General features: G+C 37.4%; 1 protein-coding gene across 3 annotated transcripts in view; it reads left to right on the top strand.

The window, feature by feature from the left end:
• The window catches only part of Snx27 (sorting nexin 27), a 77,855-nt gene that overhangs the window by 23,705 nt on the left and 36,629 nt on the right, over positions 1–17,521 (top strand). For 2 of the 3 annotated variants that reach the window (XM_005331223.5, XM_005331224.5), the window contains exon 2: positions 4,005–4,236. The exons of the other annotated variant lie outside the window; for it this stretch is intronic. In XM_005331223.5, coding sequence (XP_005331280.1) covers positions 4,005–4,236 — 232 coding nt within the window. The remainder of the gene's footprint in view (positions 1–4,004; positions 4,237–17,521) is intronic. 3 annotated transcript variants of the gene reach the window in all.

Below are 17,521 nucleotides of genomic sequence, written 5' to 3'. Positions count from 1 at the left end.
TTTGTCTGGCATGTAGGACTTAGTGGTTCTCTGATGAAATAGTCATGTAAAAGTGGCAACTATCTCTTGATCCTGATTATCATTGGTTTAGATCTCAACTATTTATTTTCAAATGAATTCCAACTAGATTATGTTTCAAAAACAGAGGAAGCTGGGTTTGGTGGTGCATGCCTATAATCCCAGCAACTCAGGAGGCTGAGGCAGGAGGATAGCAAATTCAAAGCCAGCCTCAGCAAGTTAGTGAGACTCTAAGTGAGTAGTTCTTCCAACATCTCCATTAGCTACAGAAATTACTAGCCACATTTTGTGGGGATTAGGAAATTGAGGTTTAGTGAGATTGAGTAATTTACTTAAGGTCCCACCTGTAAATGGTACAATTGATTTTAAAACCCAAGTGTGTCTGACTCTAAAACCTGTGCTTTGAACTAGGAGTTTGTTTTACTGAAAGTTCTCCTTTATTGGGGCTGGGGATGTGGCTCAAGCGGTAGCGGGCTCACCTAGCATGCGTGCGGCCCGGGTTCGATCCTCAGCAGCACCACATACCAACAAAGATGTTGTGTCTGCCGAGAACTAAGAAAAAATAAATAAATGTTAAAATTCTCTCTCTCTGTCCCCCTCTCTCTCTCTCACTCTCTCTTCAAAAAAAAAAAAAAAGTTCTCCTTTATTGCAGAATTTGTATTTTGCATTTACTCATATCTTTAGAATTATACAAATTTGAGCCTGGTTTAATAGTATTCTTATGGGATGGAGTGTGCTTTTTTTTTTTTTTTTTGGATAGAATGCCTTTATTTTATTTGTATATGTGCTCTGAATTGAACCCAGTGCCTCACATATGCTAGGCAAGCACTCTGCCACTGAGCTATAGCTCCAGCCCAGGATGGAGTGTTTTCTATGTAAATATTTTTATGACTGTGAAGACCTCTTAATTCTTGAGGAAGGAGGACTCTTTTTTCAAATCAGATGTCCTAGGGTTTTTACTGACCTCACTTCATTCTCTGAAGAATGAAGATCCCTCTTTGTATTAAGCTGTGGAATGCGAAGCATTCTTTCTGTAGTTGAACCAGGTAAATATTATCGGTATATTTAGGATATGGCACTGCAAGTTATTTCCTATCTTTTTTTTTTTTTTTAAATGAGGCTTTTGGGATGTTAGCCATTTGAAGCTTAGTCTTACTAATAAGGAAAACCTAATAAGCAAGCTCCCTTACTCCCTGGCTTCTCTTAAGTTAAGCCTCACTTAAGTTTCTCTGAAGACTTTTAGGGGTTATTTTTGTGAGAGAGCCAAGAAGCAGTGCATTTTGATTTGAAAAATGAGTGGATAGAGGTGTGTTTTGAAAGCAGTAGTTCTTCGTTTTTTTGGAGATAACATATTTTTCTAAATATATCTTTTTAGTTGTCCATGGACCTTTATTTTGTTTATTACTCTGTGGTACTAAGACTCGAACCCAGGGCTTCACACTCGCTAGGCAGGTGTTTTACCACTGAGCTACAAATCTAGCCCCATGTACTCCTTTTCAAAGATGATGAGAGTTAATGTATTCTTTTCCCAGTAAGAAAATGCATAACATGTCTGTGAATTCAGTTGTATATGCAAATTCTGTAGATTGATGATCTCTCAAAACTATTACCAGAGTATCCCCAGATTAAAATCCCTTAAAGGAAAAAATATTAGGGTTTGAAAAGTAAGATTTGAGCATTAGTTCTTAAACATTTTTTTCAAATGTTCATCTCATTAAATAAAATTAATTGTTTAACCAAAAATTTTGTTTTAATATGTAAGATAATTTGTTCAGTCTCTAAGATGCTAGTTTCACTTGTTTTGTTAAACAAACTATTAACATGGATATTTGTGAGTAAGCAAAGATTCCTAAGGATGGATAGATTCTCTGATTATTTCTGATTATTTATTCTACAATAAAATATTTTCTCAGAACTACCAAGGCCAAAGAATTAGATGGAATCCTTTGCCAACCCCTAACTTTCAGTTTCCATTTCTTCTTTAACTAAAATGGCTTCATACATAGTTTTCTGAGGTGGTGTTGGTGGTCCTGGGATCTGACCCAGGGTCTTCTGCATGCTAGGCAAGCACTCTGCCCTGAGCTACGTTCTAGCTTCCTGGTACTCCTTTCCTTTTTAGGTATTGTGATGTGAGTGCACAGGCATTATTCAAGACATGTTAATTAATTACATTAATCCTCATAAGGTCTCTGTTAGGGACTTCTTGTCCCCTTTTCACAGATATGAAAAGCAAGGCTAAGAAACATTAAATAACTCTTATCAAGACTAATTTTGATGTTAATAGCCAGGGCCAGAATTTTGTTCACTTACATCTAGGTTCAAAGCCCATATTTTTTTTTCCCATTTTACCATTCTGCTGTATGATAAGAGTTGAGTGTGTGTTTTTGATCATTAGTCTGACCTGGTCTGAATAAAAGTCCAAGTTTCCATCAGTAAAAGGGACTCTCTTAGTTGTTCTTCGGTATTTATTTAAAAATAAAACCTAATGTTTGTTTGTTTGTTTTTGTATAAGTTTAGGTTGTGAAATGTCAAGAGTGCTGAATTTACTGGCTAGATAGTTAAACCTAAAATAAGGAAGAATGCAAGTGAGTGATCTCTTGCCTGTTGTGTTTATGTAAGTGGATGTTTCGGATACCAGACTCTCTCTGTCTGACAAAAGCAATTCCAGTGACTGAAAATCGTGTGGAAGGCTTGTTACTAAACTTAGTGTCATCTTCAGGAAGGAAAAACCCTAATGGTTTGGAATGGAACTGAAAAAGAATTTAACTCCAAAAGGGTAAATAAGTTTTAAATATTAAATTGATTAGAGGCCAGGTGTGTATTTCCTGTCTCTCTTGGGATAGCCATGGTAGGGAACCTCCAGGCGAGCCGCCCAGTGTTTTTGCTGAGATGGACAGGCTGGGTCAGCATTCTGGGGAGTGAGCAAGTTTTATGAGACTCAGCATCTTTCTTGACAAATTTTTTTTTCTTTCTTTTTTTTTTTTTTTTTTACAAATTTGTACTTTTCCCATTTCAGCCTTTTGTACACAGTGAAACAGGAAGGAGAATGAAAAGGTTGATTTACTGTTTAGGTGTTTGTTGTTGTTTTGTTTCCTTGGACAGATTACACAGGGCTTTAAGTGCCATAGCACAGAGTTGAAAAAAAAACAAGTCCTGGCCTGGGGTTGTAGCTCAGTGGTTGAGTGCCTGCCTCACATGCATGAGGCACTGGATTCAATCCTCAGTGCCACATTAAATAAATAAAAAATAAAATAAAGATATGTGTGTCCATCTACAATTAAAAAAAAAAATTTTTAAAAGTAAGTCCTGAGGGATTAATTAAAGTGATTGGGAGAACAAAGGAAGTTGGGTCAGACAATGTAAGTTTAGGAAAAAAATGTCCTTGCCTTTTTAAAAGCCAATTAGAAGAAAGTAGCGTGTATGAAGTTTAGTACTGTTTAACTCCCAAGGTAATAAAACGTGGTATAAAGGAAAATTGACTGATTTGAAGATATGGAGAAAAATTGGATATAAATTGAAAAGGAACTGTTTTGAGTCATATTTTTTGAATCCCTATTTACAAATCAAGGGAATGCATTTTATGAAGTTTCTTTTAATAAAATTCCCCCGAATTTTAAAAGGATGAAGAGGATAGTTCAAATGGCAAGATTGTCCAAAGCCATTTGTGTTGTATATGTGCTTAGTTATGATGAGGAAGTTGGAGTGCTTTCTCCTGGGCTTCCCCCTTTACCGTGCTCTTTCTTGAAGCTGGTGGGGGTGGGGTTCTAGAACAGAGGAAGGATAGGTCCTCTCCCAGGTTTCCATTTTTTCCTCTGCTGTAAGTTCACAAACGGCTCTTCACTGTAGAATCTGTAAAGAACCAAATGAATCTTTTGATTTTATGGTTCACGCTGTGTGACACTGGAGTGGGGGCAGGAGGGTGGAGATACAAAGTGTTTGGACCCTTCTGGTTTATGGGATTGTCTTTTTCCCTTTTTCCCCTTAGGAACGGCGTGAATGTTGAGGGGGCGACACACAAGCAGGTGGTGGACCTGATCCGAGCAGGCGAGAAGGAATTGATCTTGACAGTGTTATCTGTACCTCCTCATGAGGCGGATAACCTAGATCCCAGTGACGACTCGTTGGGACAATCATTTTATGATTACACAGAAAAGCAAGCAGTGCCCATATCGGTCCCCACATACAAACATGTGGAGCAGAATGGTGAGAAATTTGTGGTGAGTGTCAGCCCAACATGATTCTCAAACATCTAGCTTTCTTTTCCTGCAGTCTTACCATTGTGAATACATTAGAGTAGTAGAATAAAAGACTGCAGCTTAGGTCAGTTTGTCTATCAGGAAGGTGGGTTCACACGTAAATAAGAAACTAACCCTGTTTATCTCCAGGAGTGAACTACAGTAATGAAGAAGAGTCCTATTTCTGCTTAAGCACGATTCCATTTTATTTCCTGTTTCACATTTGCTTTCTACTCCGTAGTAAACAAGTGTGAGCTTGTTTTACCTGTTTGTTCTTTTATTGACTGTCATGTTTCTTTGCTAAGAGTAGTTGCTTGGTTATTGTTGACACTTTGGAGCATAGAGCAAGATTAATTTTAAAAAGGTGCTGTCTTTCAAAATATCGGGGTAATACAGAGGTTTGTGCATTTGGGATTCTAGGCCTCCCTACACTTTCTTCATATTTAGTTTTTTGTTTTTTTTTTTCATTTCTTTGGCGGTGTTTTTGTGCATGAATAACTCTGGTCTTTCCCAAGGTTCTAGCACTCTGAATGAAATTTCCATGAGCTATTTTACACATTTCCAAATTGCTGCTGTTGGCAATATGTAGGAAATCCATCTTGAATTCAAGGTAATATGTGTTAGCCCCTTTCCTGAGTGCTGCTGTTTGTTTTTCAGCACCTAGTTGCCACTAACACCCCACTCTACATATTTTTCTGTTGGTTGCAGTAGGCTTTATTTGCCTTTGACTATATTGGGAATGTTGATACAATGAAAAGCGTTCATTAATGAATCTTTTATTCTTTGTAGACAATGTCATGGGTTAGATATTGACAAACAGACTGCAAGCGTTTAAGCCTGAACTGCTACTTAAAGTTGAGTTCTCTGGAACTAGAATCTGTCCTCTCCATAGGAATGAGCCACTAAACATTTAGAGTATTTTTTTTTTTTAATGTGGGAAAATGGGAAAGCAAGGAAGCTGGAAAAGTTGCCGAGGAATCAAATACTTTTGCTTCTCTAAATCAGCTGAAATTATAGCACATAGATTATATATCTGCATATATATCTGATTATATATCTGCATACCTGTTTTAGAAATGTCTACAAAGTTTAGAGGTTTGTGCTTCAGAAGTGCAGACTTTGAATCATAAGGCAGATAAGAAATTGAAGTCAGGGTCAGGTTTTCAAAGTAGAGTAGATTGGTTGCTGAGACCTTGTGGGAACCCTAAGACCTTGAGAACTTCTATGGACTTGGGAAAAGGATTGAAATTGCTAATTATTCTTTTTTTTCAAAATCAACCTTATTGAGCACATTCTACCTATTTTAACATTCAACCAGTTAAATGTCCAATTTTTTGAGTTTTTACAAATGTACATAGTCTTATAACCTTCAGCACTGCCACAAGAAAGATAGAACATTTTCAGCACCCCCCACAAATTTCCCTGTGCCCCCTTCCAGTCTTCTCTCTCTAGTACTGCCCTTGTCAACCACTGATTTGCTTTCTATCAGTGTGTTTTATTTTATTTTTTTAAATATCAAATAAGTGGAATTATACAAAATGTATTTTTCTGTGTCTGGCTTTTTCAGTTAGTATAGTCCTCTTGAGATTGACACAAGATTGACACACTGTTACATGTTAATGTGTGTTAGATAGTTCATTTGGGGGCTGCATCCTTTTTTATTTTCCCTTTGGGGGATTGAACCCAAGGTCTCATGCTTGCTGGACAAACACTCTGCCCTTGAGCTATCTATCCCCAGCCCTGTTCCATTTTTTTTTTTTTTTTTTTTTGGTGGTACTGGGGATTGAACCCAGGGCCTTATGCATGAGAGGCACTCTACCAACTGAGCTATGTCCCCAGCCCAGCCCTTTTCCTTTTTAACTGCTGAGTAATAGTCCATTAAATAATTTACTATAATTTGTTTATTCACTCATTATTGATGCACAATTGAATTGCTTTCAGTTATTACGACTGAGCTGCCATGAAATAACATTAATGTATGGATCTTCTTGAAGATATGTTTTTCTTTCTCTTGAGTGTATACCTAGAAGGGAAATTGCAGGTTCTCTTTTTTTAAAAATATATTTTTTAGTTGTAGGTGGACACAATACCTTTATTTTTATTTATTTATTTTTTTTTGTTGCACTGAGGTCGAACCCAGTCCCTCACACATGCTAGGCAAGTGCTCTACCACTGAGCCCCAGCCCCAGCCCAGAATTGTAGGTTCTTATGGTTAAGAGTTTAGTTTTAACTTACAGGAAACTAAGAAGCTGCCACACTATTCTACAATGTGGATATACTACTGTTTTCATTCTCATTTGCTGTAGAGAGTTCAGTTGATCCAAAATTTCTTGAACTCTTGGTATTTTCTGTCTTAAAAAAAAAAAAACAAACACACAAACCAATTATCTATTTATTTATGTATTTCTGGTCTGAGGATCGAACCCAGTGCCTCACATGTGCTAGGCAAGCGCTCTGCCACTGAGCACAGCCCCTTGTCAGTCTTTTTTGTTGTTGTGTACCTGAGCACATGCTTTGAGCTGCATCCCCAGCCCCTAGTCTTTTTATTTCTAGCCATTCTCATGGGTATAATCGTAACTCATTTTGGTTTTAGTTTACAGTTACCTAATGACTCATGATGATGAGCGTATTTTTCTGTGCTTAGTGGCCATTCATCTGTCTTCATTGGTGAAGTATTTAAGCCTTCTGAACATTTAAAAAATTGAATTTATTATTTCATTGTGAGGATTCTTTGTATATTCTGGATATAAATCCTTTATCAAATAGATGTTTTAATAAATGTTTTTTTCTGGTCCATGGCTTGACTTGGCCTTTCTTTCTTTTTCAGTACTGGGGATTAAATCCACTGACAACATCCCCAGCCTTTTTTTTTTTTAGTTGTAGATGGACACAATGCTTTTATTTATTTATTTTTATGTGGTGCTGAAGATCAAACCCTATGCCTCATGTTGTGCTATGCAAGTGCTCTACCTACCACTGAACCACAACCATAGTCTCCCGCCCCGCCTTATTTTTTATTTTGAGACAGGGTCTCACTAAGTTGCCAAGAAAGCTGATCGCAAACTTGCAATCCTTCTGCCTCAGCCTCCCTAGTGGTGGGATTATAGGCATGTGCCTCTATGTCTGACTTTTTTTTCTTTTTTCTTTTTGGTATTAGGGATTGAACCCAGGGGCACATAACACAGAGCTACATCCCCGGCTCTTTTTATTTTTTGTTTTAAGATGGGATCTGGCTAAGTTGCCAAAGCTGGCTTTGAACTTGCAATCCTTCTGCTTCAGCTTCCCAAATTGCTGGAATTACAGGTGTGTGCCACTGTGTCTGACAAGGACACCCGTCTTTTATGTGTTCTTATAAAAGTTGAGTAGTTATTTCTCTTTTTGAAATAACTATAGAGGTGTGATTTTTCTACTACATATTCATTTTTATAAATTGTACAATTTAGTAGTTTTTGGTGTGTTCATAGAATTATATACACATTATTACAATCAATTTTAGAATACTGTCATCACCTCAAAAAGAAACTATGTGCTGTAGCCATTATCCTTAAACCTTCTGTCCCCTCCAGTCCTAGATGACCACTAATCTACTTTGTGTCCTGTAAGCTGGCCTATACTAGACATTTTATATAAATGGACCCATGTGATTTTTTGTGTGTGACTGATTTCTTTGATTTTTGCATAATATTTTCAAAGTTTATCCATGTTATAGCATGTATCAGTATTTCATTTTTATTGCCAAATGTACAACTTTTAATCTCTCCATTCTTCAAATGGTGGGCATTTGAGTTGTTTCCACTTTGAGGCTATTATGAATACTACTCTTAATGAGTGGTTTTTGTTCTGTTTGCTACTGGGGATTGAACCGAGGGGTGGCCTATGTCTCCATCCCTTTTTGTGTGTGTGTGTGTGGTGTTGGGGATTGAACCCAGGGCCTTGTGCATGCTAGGCAAGCACTCTACCAACTGAGCTATATCCCCAACCCCTTGTCCCCAGCCCTTTTTATTTTTTATTTTAAACAGGGTCTTGCCAAGTTGTTGAGAGCTTCAATAAATTTCTGAGGCTGGTCTTAAGTCAGCCTCTTAAGTTGCTAGGATGGCAGGTGTGTGTCTCTATACCTGGCTTCTTTTAATCATTTATGTATAAGTTTAAACAAATTAAAAAAAATTTGTACTAGGGATTGAACCCAGGGTACTTTACCACTGAACTACATCCCGAACCCTTTTTATTTTGAGACAGGGTCTCCCTAAGTTGATGAAGCTGGTCTTGAACTTGGGGTTCTCCTGCCTCAACTCTTTTTAATTCTTTTATTTTGAGACTTTGCTAAGTTGGGCAGGCTGGTCTGGAACTTGCAATCCTCTTGTCTCAGATCCCTGAGTAACTGGGATCATAGGCATGTGTCACCATGCCAGACTCACTGTGCCATTTTAATATGTGTATATAATATGTAATGATCATATAGGGGTAACTAGATATCTTAGAGGAAACAATTTCAGCTTTTCCTCATTCAGTGTGATATAGGCTGTGGGTTTGTCCTTATTGTATTGAGGTGAATTACTTTTATTCCTAAATTTTGAATTTTCTCTTTTTTAATATCATGAAGGGATGTTGAATTTTAGTGAATACTTTTTATGCATTTGTTGAGATAATCATACATTTTTTATTCTTCATTATATTGACATTATTGATTTGTGTGTGTTGAACTATCCTTGAATCCCTGGGATAAATTCCACTTGATATTGATGATGATTTGATCTTTTGTATATGCTGTTAACATAGACTAGCTTGTATTTCATTGAGGTTTTTTTGCTTCTTTCTCAGGAAAGGAACACTACATCTTTCTGTAGTTTTCTTGTTATACCTTTGTCTAGTTTTGTATCAGGGTAATGTTGGACTTATACAGTGAGTTTGGAAGGGGTCCCTTCCTTTTAATACTTTGGGTTTGAGAATAATTGGTATTGCTTGTTGAAATTCGGCAGTAAACCATCCATTTGGTCCTGGGCTTTTCTTTGTCAGGGGACTTTTTATTACTGAGTCAATCTTATTACTTGTTATTGGTCTATTTTTTCTATGTCCTCATGGATCAAATTTGGTAGGTTTTATGTGTTCAGAAATTTATCCATTTCTTCTTGACTTTTCTAATTGATTGGTATATAGTTATTCATAATAGTCTCCAATCATCCTTGTATTTCTGTGTTATCAGCTATAATGTGTCCTTTTTCATCTCTGATTATATTTGCCTTTGTCTTCTCTCTCTTTTCCTGGATAGGCTAACTAAAAGTTTGTCAATTTTATTATCTTCTCAAATGCTACCTCTTTATTTTGTTGCACATTTTTTTTACATAGGTACTTGTTGCTGTTAACTTTTCTCCTGGTACTATTTTGCTGTATCTCCCAGATTTTGGCATACTGTATTTTCATTTTTATTTTGTTTCAAGAAATGTTTAAATTTCCCCTTTTGTCTTCTTCATTGACTCATTGGTTACTCGAGAGAGTTTTGTGTAATTTTTATATATTTGTATAATTTCTAAAGTAGTTCTTGTGGATTTCCGGTCTATCTCATTGTGGTCAGAGAAGATAAATGCTATAAATGCAGTTCTTTTTAATTTGTTTAAACTTGTTTTGTGGCCTTACATGTAGTCTGTCCTGGAGAATTCCATGTGCTTATGAGAAGAATGTAGGTATATTCTACGGCTCTTTTTTTTTTTTTTTTTTTAAAGAGAGAGTGAGAGAGGAGAGAGAGATAGAGAGAGAATTTTTAATATTTATTTTTTAGTTCTCTGTGGACACAACATCTTTGTTGGTATGTGGTGCTGAGGATCGAACCTGGGCCGCACGCATGCGAGGCGAGCGCGCTACCGCTTGAGCCAAATCCCCAGCCCCAATTCTACAGCTCTTGAATGAAATGTTCGATGAATGTCTTTTAGGTCATTTGGTATATAGCATAGCTTGATATTTTCTATGGATTTTTTTTAATCTGGATAATCAGGATATTGAAGGTGGGATGTTGAAGTCTCCAACTACTGTGTTAAGAGTGTATTTCTCCTTTTAGATCTAATAATGTTTGCTTTATATAATGAGGTGCTGCAGTGTAGGATACATATATATTTACAGTAGTTATTTCCTCTTGGTCCCTTTATCATTATATAATGACCATCTTTGTAGCATTTTATATTTTTGGACTTAAGGACTCTTTTGTGTTAAGCACAGCTACCACTCCTGCATACTTCTAGTTTCTATTTGCCTGGTATATCTCTTCCCGTTTGTTCACTTTCAGTCTATATTTGGTTTTACTGGTCAAGTGAATTTCTTATAGGCAGTGTACTTTTGGATTTTGTTTTTTAAAATCCACTCAGTCTATATCTTTTAATTAGGAAACAATCTATTCACTTTCAAAGTAAGGAGAATTTCTTGCCATTTTATTGATTTTTTTCCTAATTGTTTTATATATTTGTTTTTTGTTTATTTTGTGATTTGGTAGTTTTCTATATTGATAAGGTTTGGTTCTTTTCTGTGAAACTGTTCTACTGAGTTTTGTGCTTTCACACATTTTTATGGTGGTAGTTTTAGTTCTCTCTCTTTTTTTTTTTTCTTAATACCTTTATTTTATCTATTTATTTTTATGTGGTGCTGAGGATTGAACCCAGTGCCTCACACATGCTGTGGCTGTGGTTCTACCACTGAGCCACAGCCACAGCCCATGATGGTAGTTTTTTTTTTCTTCTTCTTCTTTTTGTGGTTCTTAGGAATGAATCCAGGGACGCTTAACCACTGAGCCACATCCCCAGCCCTTTTTATATTTTATTTAGAGACAAGGTCTCACTGAGTTGCTTAGGGACTCGCGAAGTTTGTTGAGGCTGGCTTTGAACTCATGATCCTCCTGCCTCAGCCTCCCAAGCCACTAGGATTATAGGCATGAGCTGCTGTGCCTGGTCTTGATGTTAGTTTTTGTCCTTTTGCTTCTAGTGTAGGATTCCCTGAAGCATTTCTTGTAGGTTCAGTCTAGTAGTGATGAATTCCCTGTTTTTGCTCTTTCTTTCTTTCTTTCTTTCTTTCTTTCTTTCTTTCTTTCTTTCTTTCTTTCTTTCTTTCTTTCTAGAAAGGAGGCCAAGCCTCACTTTTATTTTATTTTTTCATTTGTCAATGGACCTTTGTTTTATTTATTTATATGTGGTGCTGAGAATCAAACTCAGAGCCTCACATGTGATGGGCGAGCACTCTACCACCAACCTACACCCCCAGCCCCCTGTTTTTGCTGTTCTTAGAAAGTTTGGTTTCTTCATTTCTGAAGGATGGCTTTGCTGCGTAGGTATCTTGATTGTCAGTTTTTTCTTCCAGAACTGACTATATTATCCCATTCTCTCCTGGTCTGCAGGGTCTCTGCTGAGAAGTCTGCTGTTGGTGTAATGGGGGTTCTCTTACATGGCTCTCTTCTTGTTTTAGAATCCTCTTCGCCTTGTACTTAGGACAGTGTTACTATGATATGCCTCAGAAATTCTTTTTTTGGCCAAATGTATTAGATTCAGACCTGAATGTCTTATATGTTTCCCCAGATTTGCAAAGTTTTCAGCAGTTGCTTTACTGAATTGGTTTTCTGTGCCTTCTTCCCTTTTTTCTCTTTCTTGAATACCATAATGTAAATGTTTGCTTGCTGAAGGGTGTCCCATAATTCTCAGTCTTTCTTTATCCTCTTTTTAAATGCATTTGTTGGTCTGATAGGGTTATTTCAAAAGACCTGTCTTCAAACTCAGGAATTCTTTCTGCTTGTTCTACCCTCTATTGAGATTGTTAACTGTATTTCTTATTTTATGTATTGAGTTCTTAAGCTCTAAGATGAATTTTCTTCCTAATTTCATTGAATTGCCTGTGTATTCTTTTGTATCCCATTAAATTTCCTTAAAATTAGTAGAGGCAAGAATTCATTATTTTGGATTCTTTTTCAGGTGGTTTGTTGATTTCCTTTTCTTTGAGGTACATTGTTAGGGAGTTATTTGTTCCTTCGGAGGTGTCACGTTGTCTTGTTTTTCCATGCTTCTAGTGTCCCTACATTGATATTGTGCATTTAGCGGATCATTTGCCTTTACCAGTTTAATAGGGTGGCTTTTGTAGTCAAAGACTTTCTCCTGGCAGTGTGTCCTAGGGTGTCAGTTGGATTGGCAGCCTTGGCTTTGGTTATAGGTGGTGCTTTAGTGGAGTGTCCAGGAGAGTAGCTTCTTAAGCTGTAATCTATATTGTTGGTTTGTGTGGATATCTCAGTGGCTTAGAATTCTGCAGGCTGCGTGGAGGTGGGGTCACTCTTGACAGGTGCAGGTGGGGTGCACTTGTTGTAACAGCAGAGCTATGGTATCATTACTTTCTAAGGGCCATGCAGGCGTGGGACCGCCTAGTGGTGGGTGAGGTGTAGCATGTTTGGTAGTAGAGCAGGGTACATGTCCTGCTCTGGGGGAACAGGGCCAGGCCACATCAGTGGGCCCAGATGGGGTGACCATCAGTTGTATCCAAGGATTGTGAGGTGGACTTTGTAGAGCCTCTAGGGGCCAACCTGTACAAGGTACGTTGCCTAACTGCTTCCCAGGATAGAAGGCTGCCTGATTGTTATTCCCAGGGCCTTTGTGGGCCAAGTCACTCAGTATGGGCTGCCCTCGTACTCCTGGGGCCAGGGGACGGTGAGGAGGCCAGTTTGCGGGACTGAATCCATCAAGTTGCTGGTGGCAGCTGCTTTGCTGCTCCATGAGGTCCTGGTGGGCAAAGTCTCACTATGGCATTGTGCAGTAGGAGCCTGGGTAAGGATGGAGACAATGTGGGCTGAGGTTTTTCTGTGATGAACAGTGACGTGGTAACTTGGCACTCCCCACACTGGGCTCAGGGCCTATGAGGGGCTCTATTTTTCTCCACTAGCAAGTGCTTCAGGTGTCTGAGGCTTGAGTGGACTGCTTATCTTTTCTCTGCTGAGCAAAATCCCTCTTGGTTCAGGGTTGATCTCAAGAGACAGGATGTTAAATGTTATGTGCCACTTGTTTTGAAAAGAATATACTTTCCCCGTTGAAATACATTGGCATTATCATGGAAAATCATTTGACCCATGTTATGTGTCTTTCTTTTTTTGGACTTTTTTCTGTTCCATTGACTACATATGAACATCTCAACATAATTTTCGGGTTGACCTCTTAAGAGTCTTAACCTAAATGGGTCATATCCTCCTTGTTCTTTGTATATTGTATAATTTTGTATTGTATTATGGATACTGTGAGTGTACATGGGGTAGACTCTGGGTCCTGTAGTATTCCTCTGATAATTTTGTTTTATCTGTCGATCTAAGCTGTGTCACCTGTGAGCTGTAGTCATTCTTTTAACTTAATTCTGTCAGTTTAATTCTTTCAGCCTTTGCTGTATTTCTTTGAATCTAAAGACATCATTCAAGGAGAGGTTAGTCTGAAATACATGAAGTATTCATTCACAGAATTAACAGATGCCCTTCTCTGACTCTTCTTTGGGATTCTTTGCTCACTCTGGTGACAGACATAATTCCCTATCTTCCTATATCTATTCTCTATTTCTTTGAGACAGAAAGATGTCAGGATTTATATTGGAGATTTTTATTTTTATTTTTTGTTTTGGCAGTACTAGCGATTGAACCCAGGGTCCAGCACATATTAGGCACACACTCTACCACTGAGTTACATCTCCAGCCCCCCCTTTTTTTGGCTGGGGGGTACTGGTGCACTCGACCACTGAGCCACACCCCCAGCCCTATTTTGTACATTACTTAGCGACAGGGTCTTTCTGAGTTGCTTAGCAGCCTTGCTTTTGCTGAGGCTGGCTTTGAACCCAGGATCCTCCTGCCTCAGCACCACTGTCCCCAGCTGTCCCCCACCAGTGACTGGGATTATAGGCATGCATCATCCCCACTTGGCTGTTGTTTTCTTGGTATTTGTTCTAGGTTTACTGTATACATCTTTATAAATGTTTACCTTCAAATACCATTTTTACTTCACATGTAATGTAAGACTCTTAAAAGAATGTATTTCTTCTACCCCATCCTTTGTGCAATCGTTGTCATACATTTACTTTCATACCTTTAAAACCCCATGGTATGATGTTTTCTTTATTTCAAGTAGTTACTCTGTGGGAGTGGGTGGGGAGATGGTAATGAACATTGAATCCAGGTCCTTGTGTATAGGATGCAAATGCTTTACCACTGAGCTGTACCCCAACCCAAATAATTTATCTTTTAAAGAGATTAAAATTGAGAAAAGAGTACTTTATATTTAATCATATATTTACCATTTCTAATGTACTTCATTACTTTGTGTAATCCAATTTCCATCTGGCATCATTGTCTATTAGAGGCAATGAATCCTTTTAGCATTTGTTGGTCTGAAAAAGTTTTTATTTCACCTTTATGTTTGAAAAAGTTTTTTTGTTGTTTTTTATTTTTTTACAGGATTTAGAATTCTGGGTTGATAGGTTTTGTTGTTGTTTGTTTGTTTTCTTTTTGTACTTGAAAAATGCCACTCAGTCTTCTGGTTTGTATAGTTTGTGGTGTGAAACTTGCTCCTTTTAATTTTTGATCTTCTTTATGTAATATTTTGACCCCTTCTTGCCACCTTTATCTTTGGTTTTTATAAGTTTGATTTTTAATGTGTATAGTGGATGTTTCTTGATAAAACAGGATAAACAGGTATTTGTTCTGTTTTGGGAATCTGTAGTTTGATATATTTTATTAGTTTGGGGAGATTTTCAGCCAGTCTGTCTTCAAATATTTCTTCATCTCTGTTATTCTCTTTTCTTTCTCAGATTTCAGTTACAAATATATTAGACTATTTGATATTGTCCAAGAGCTTATATTTTTTATTGACTTATTTTTTGTTATAGGTGGACACAATATCTTTATTTTATTTTTATGTGGTGCAGAGGATCGAACCCAGGGCCTCACACATGTTAGGCGAGCGCGCTACCACTGAGCCCCAGCCCTGTCCAAGAGCTTTTGGATGTTCTTTTGTTTCTGTTTAGTTCTGTTTAGTTCATTTTTATTGACTGTCTTTAAGTTTGCTGATTCTTTCCTTAGCTGTGTCTAGTCTACTGATGAGATCATTGGAGGAATTCTTCATTTCTCATACATTTATTTCTATATTTCCATTTGATATTTGCTTCTAATTTTTGTATTTGCTAATCTGTTCATATGTTTTTCACCTTTTCCATTAGATTCTTTAACATATTAATCACTGTCTAAAGTCTAATAGTTGCAATACCTATATCATCTTTGAGACTGATATATATCTCATGTAGGATTTCTGTTTTCTTGCTTTTTTTTTTTTGGTCCTGTAATATATAGTTGACTGCTAAACATCATGTGTAGAATAGTAGAGAATGAAATAGTATTTGAATCTGGAAAAGGGCAGATCTTTTCTGTTAGGGAATTGAGTCAATTAATTGAGCTGGGTTTGGGTCTCGTTGGAGCTGTCGTTGTCTTTATTGCACCATGCTTCAAGTTCCTCTTGTAGGCTGCTATCACCTGGTATTTAGAGTTGAGGCTGGGGTTCTAGAGGATTTTTCTCTGTTCCTGAACCTACCCCTCCCTAAGCTTTCAGCTGCATTGCCTGTACCACAGACAAATTATCTCTCCATATTCTCGTCCCCTGCCACTGGTAGAATGTTCTTGGTTTTGATTTTGGCTAGATTTCATGGTAGAGGTAGATATTGTCTAGCCTAGCTTTAGTTTAAGGTGGAGTCTGTGTCTCTATTTCTTAGTTCTTCTGTCCTTTCTCCTTACTGTAGCTAAACTGTCACATCCTTGTATGTATGGTTCTCTTGGAAAAGAGTTTCTACTTCCTCCCCGGCTATAATTGACCTCTTCTTATCAGTATGGGAACCAGGACCTAATAATGGTTTCTTGTCTCTCCTTAGAAGTACAGAATATTTTGTATTATTTAGTCTTTCTTGTGAGCATAGGAGAAGCCCATGGAAAAGACTTGCATAAAAGTGGGATGTATCCTTGTGCCTATGGTGGAAGTGCTCTTCTTTCAGCTTTCTAAATCTCAAACAGAAGCAGAAACAGACTGAGAGTGGCTTAATGTCCTCATCTATTAGCCTTTTTTTTTTTTTTTTGGTCAGGGTTGGTTCTGAGGACTGAACTCAAGGCCTCATAAATGCCCTACCACTGAATTACATCTCCAATCCTACTAACTTTTTTGTTTCTCTCATTTCTGAGTCTGTTTCTACTCTTTTTTCCTGGTTACAGGTCAAATTTTCTTGCTTCTTTACTGTTAATTTTTGTTTGCTATCATACATTGGCCCTAGATTTTTTATATTCCTTTGAAGAGAGTTTGATTTTTTTTTTTTTCTTTTCCTGGCATGCAGTAAGTTACTTACAGATTACTCTGGTCCTTTCAGTGTTCTAAGCTTTTAGGATAGTTTAGAGTAGTTTTTCTCTAGAATTAATTTAGCTAGCCCCTAAACCATGGCCTATTTGAGTTCCCCTTATGAATTCCATGCAGATTTAGGGAGGTGTTTTTATTCTGGTTGGAGGAACGTTGAATGGTTTCATAATCCTGTTGGAACTCTGAGAGTTGTTCATTTACAGTCCCTTACCCCATAATAGTTCTTTCCTTAGGTTGTTAATTCAGTCAGAATTCAAGGTGACCCAGTGAGGATTTTTTTGAGTTCTTCCTCTCTTTAGCTCTTTCTTGTATGTTCAGTCTTGGTAATTCTAGCTACTTTGGCCTCCTTGAACTCCAGTCTGTCTATTAAACCTAGTGAAGTTGCCAAATTCAGTTTGGGTGATCCTCCCTGAGATACGCTTTAAAAGTTATTTCTAACCAGAAAGCTAAGATTATATATAGTAGGCCTCTGCTTGTTTCTATTTTCTCAGGGACCATAGTTCTTAGATGCCTGTTGCCAGTGTCTGAAAAATAGTTATTTCCTGTTTTGCGTCTGGTTTTCTATTTGTTTATGGTGAGAGGTTAGTTACAGACCACCTGGAAGTTTCCAGATTGGGATTTTCTTGTAAAAACAGAATATTCTAAATTAGGGATAATTCAATTCGAAATTGATTTTTTAGGGCTGGGGTTGTGGCTCAGTGGTAGAGCGCTTGCCTGGCACGTGTGAGGCACTGGGTTTGATCCTCAGCATCACATAAAAATAAATAAAATAAAGGTATTGTGTCTGTCTACAACTAAAAAATATTTTTTTAAAAAGAAATTGATTTTTAAATATTCTTGACTTTAAAAGAAATAATGAAACACTACTTTATATTTGATAGGAAAATTAA

Source organism: Ictidomys tridecemlineatus, chromosome 11 (assembly GCF_052094955.1).
Source record: "Ictidomys tridecemlineatus isolate mIctTri1 chromosome 11, mIctTri1.hap1, whole genome shotgun sequence".
Classification (NCBI taxonomy): Eukaryota; Metazoa; Chordata; class Mammalia; order Rodentia; family Sciuridae; genus Ictidomys; species Ictidomys tridecemlineatus.
This window is presented reverse-complemented; position numbering and strand designations above follow the sequence as displayed.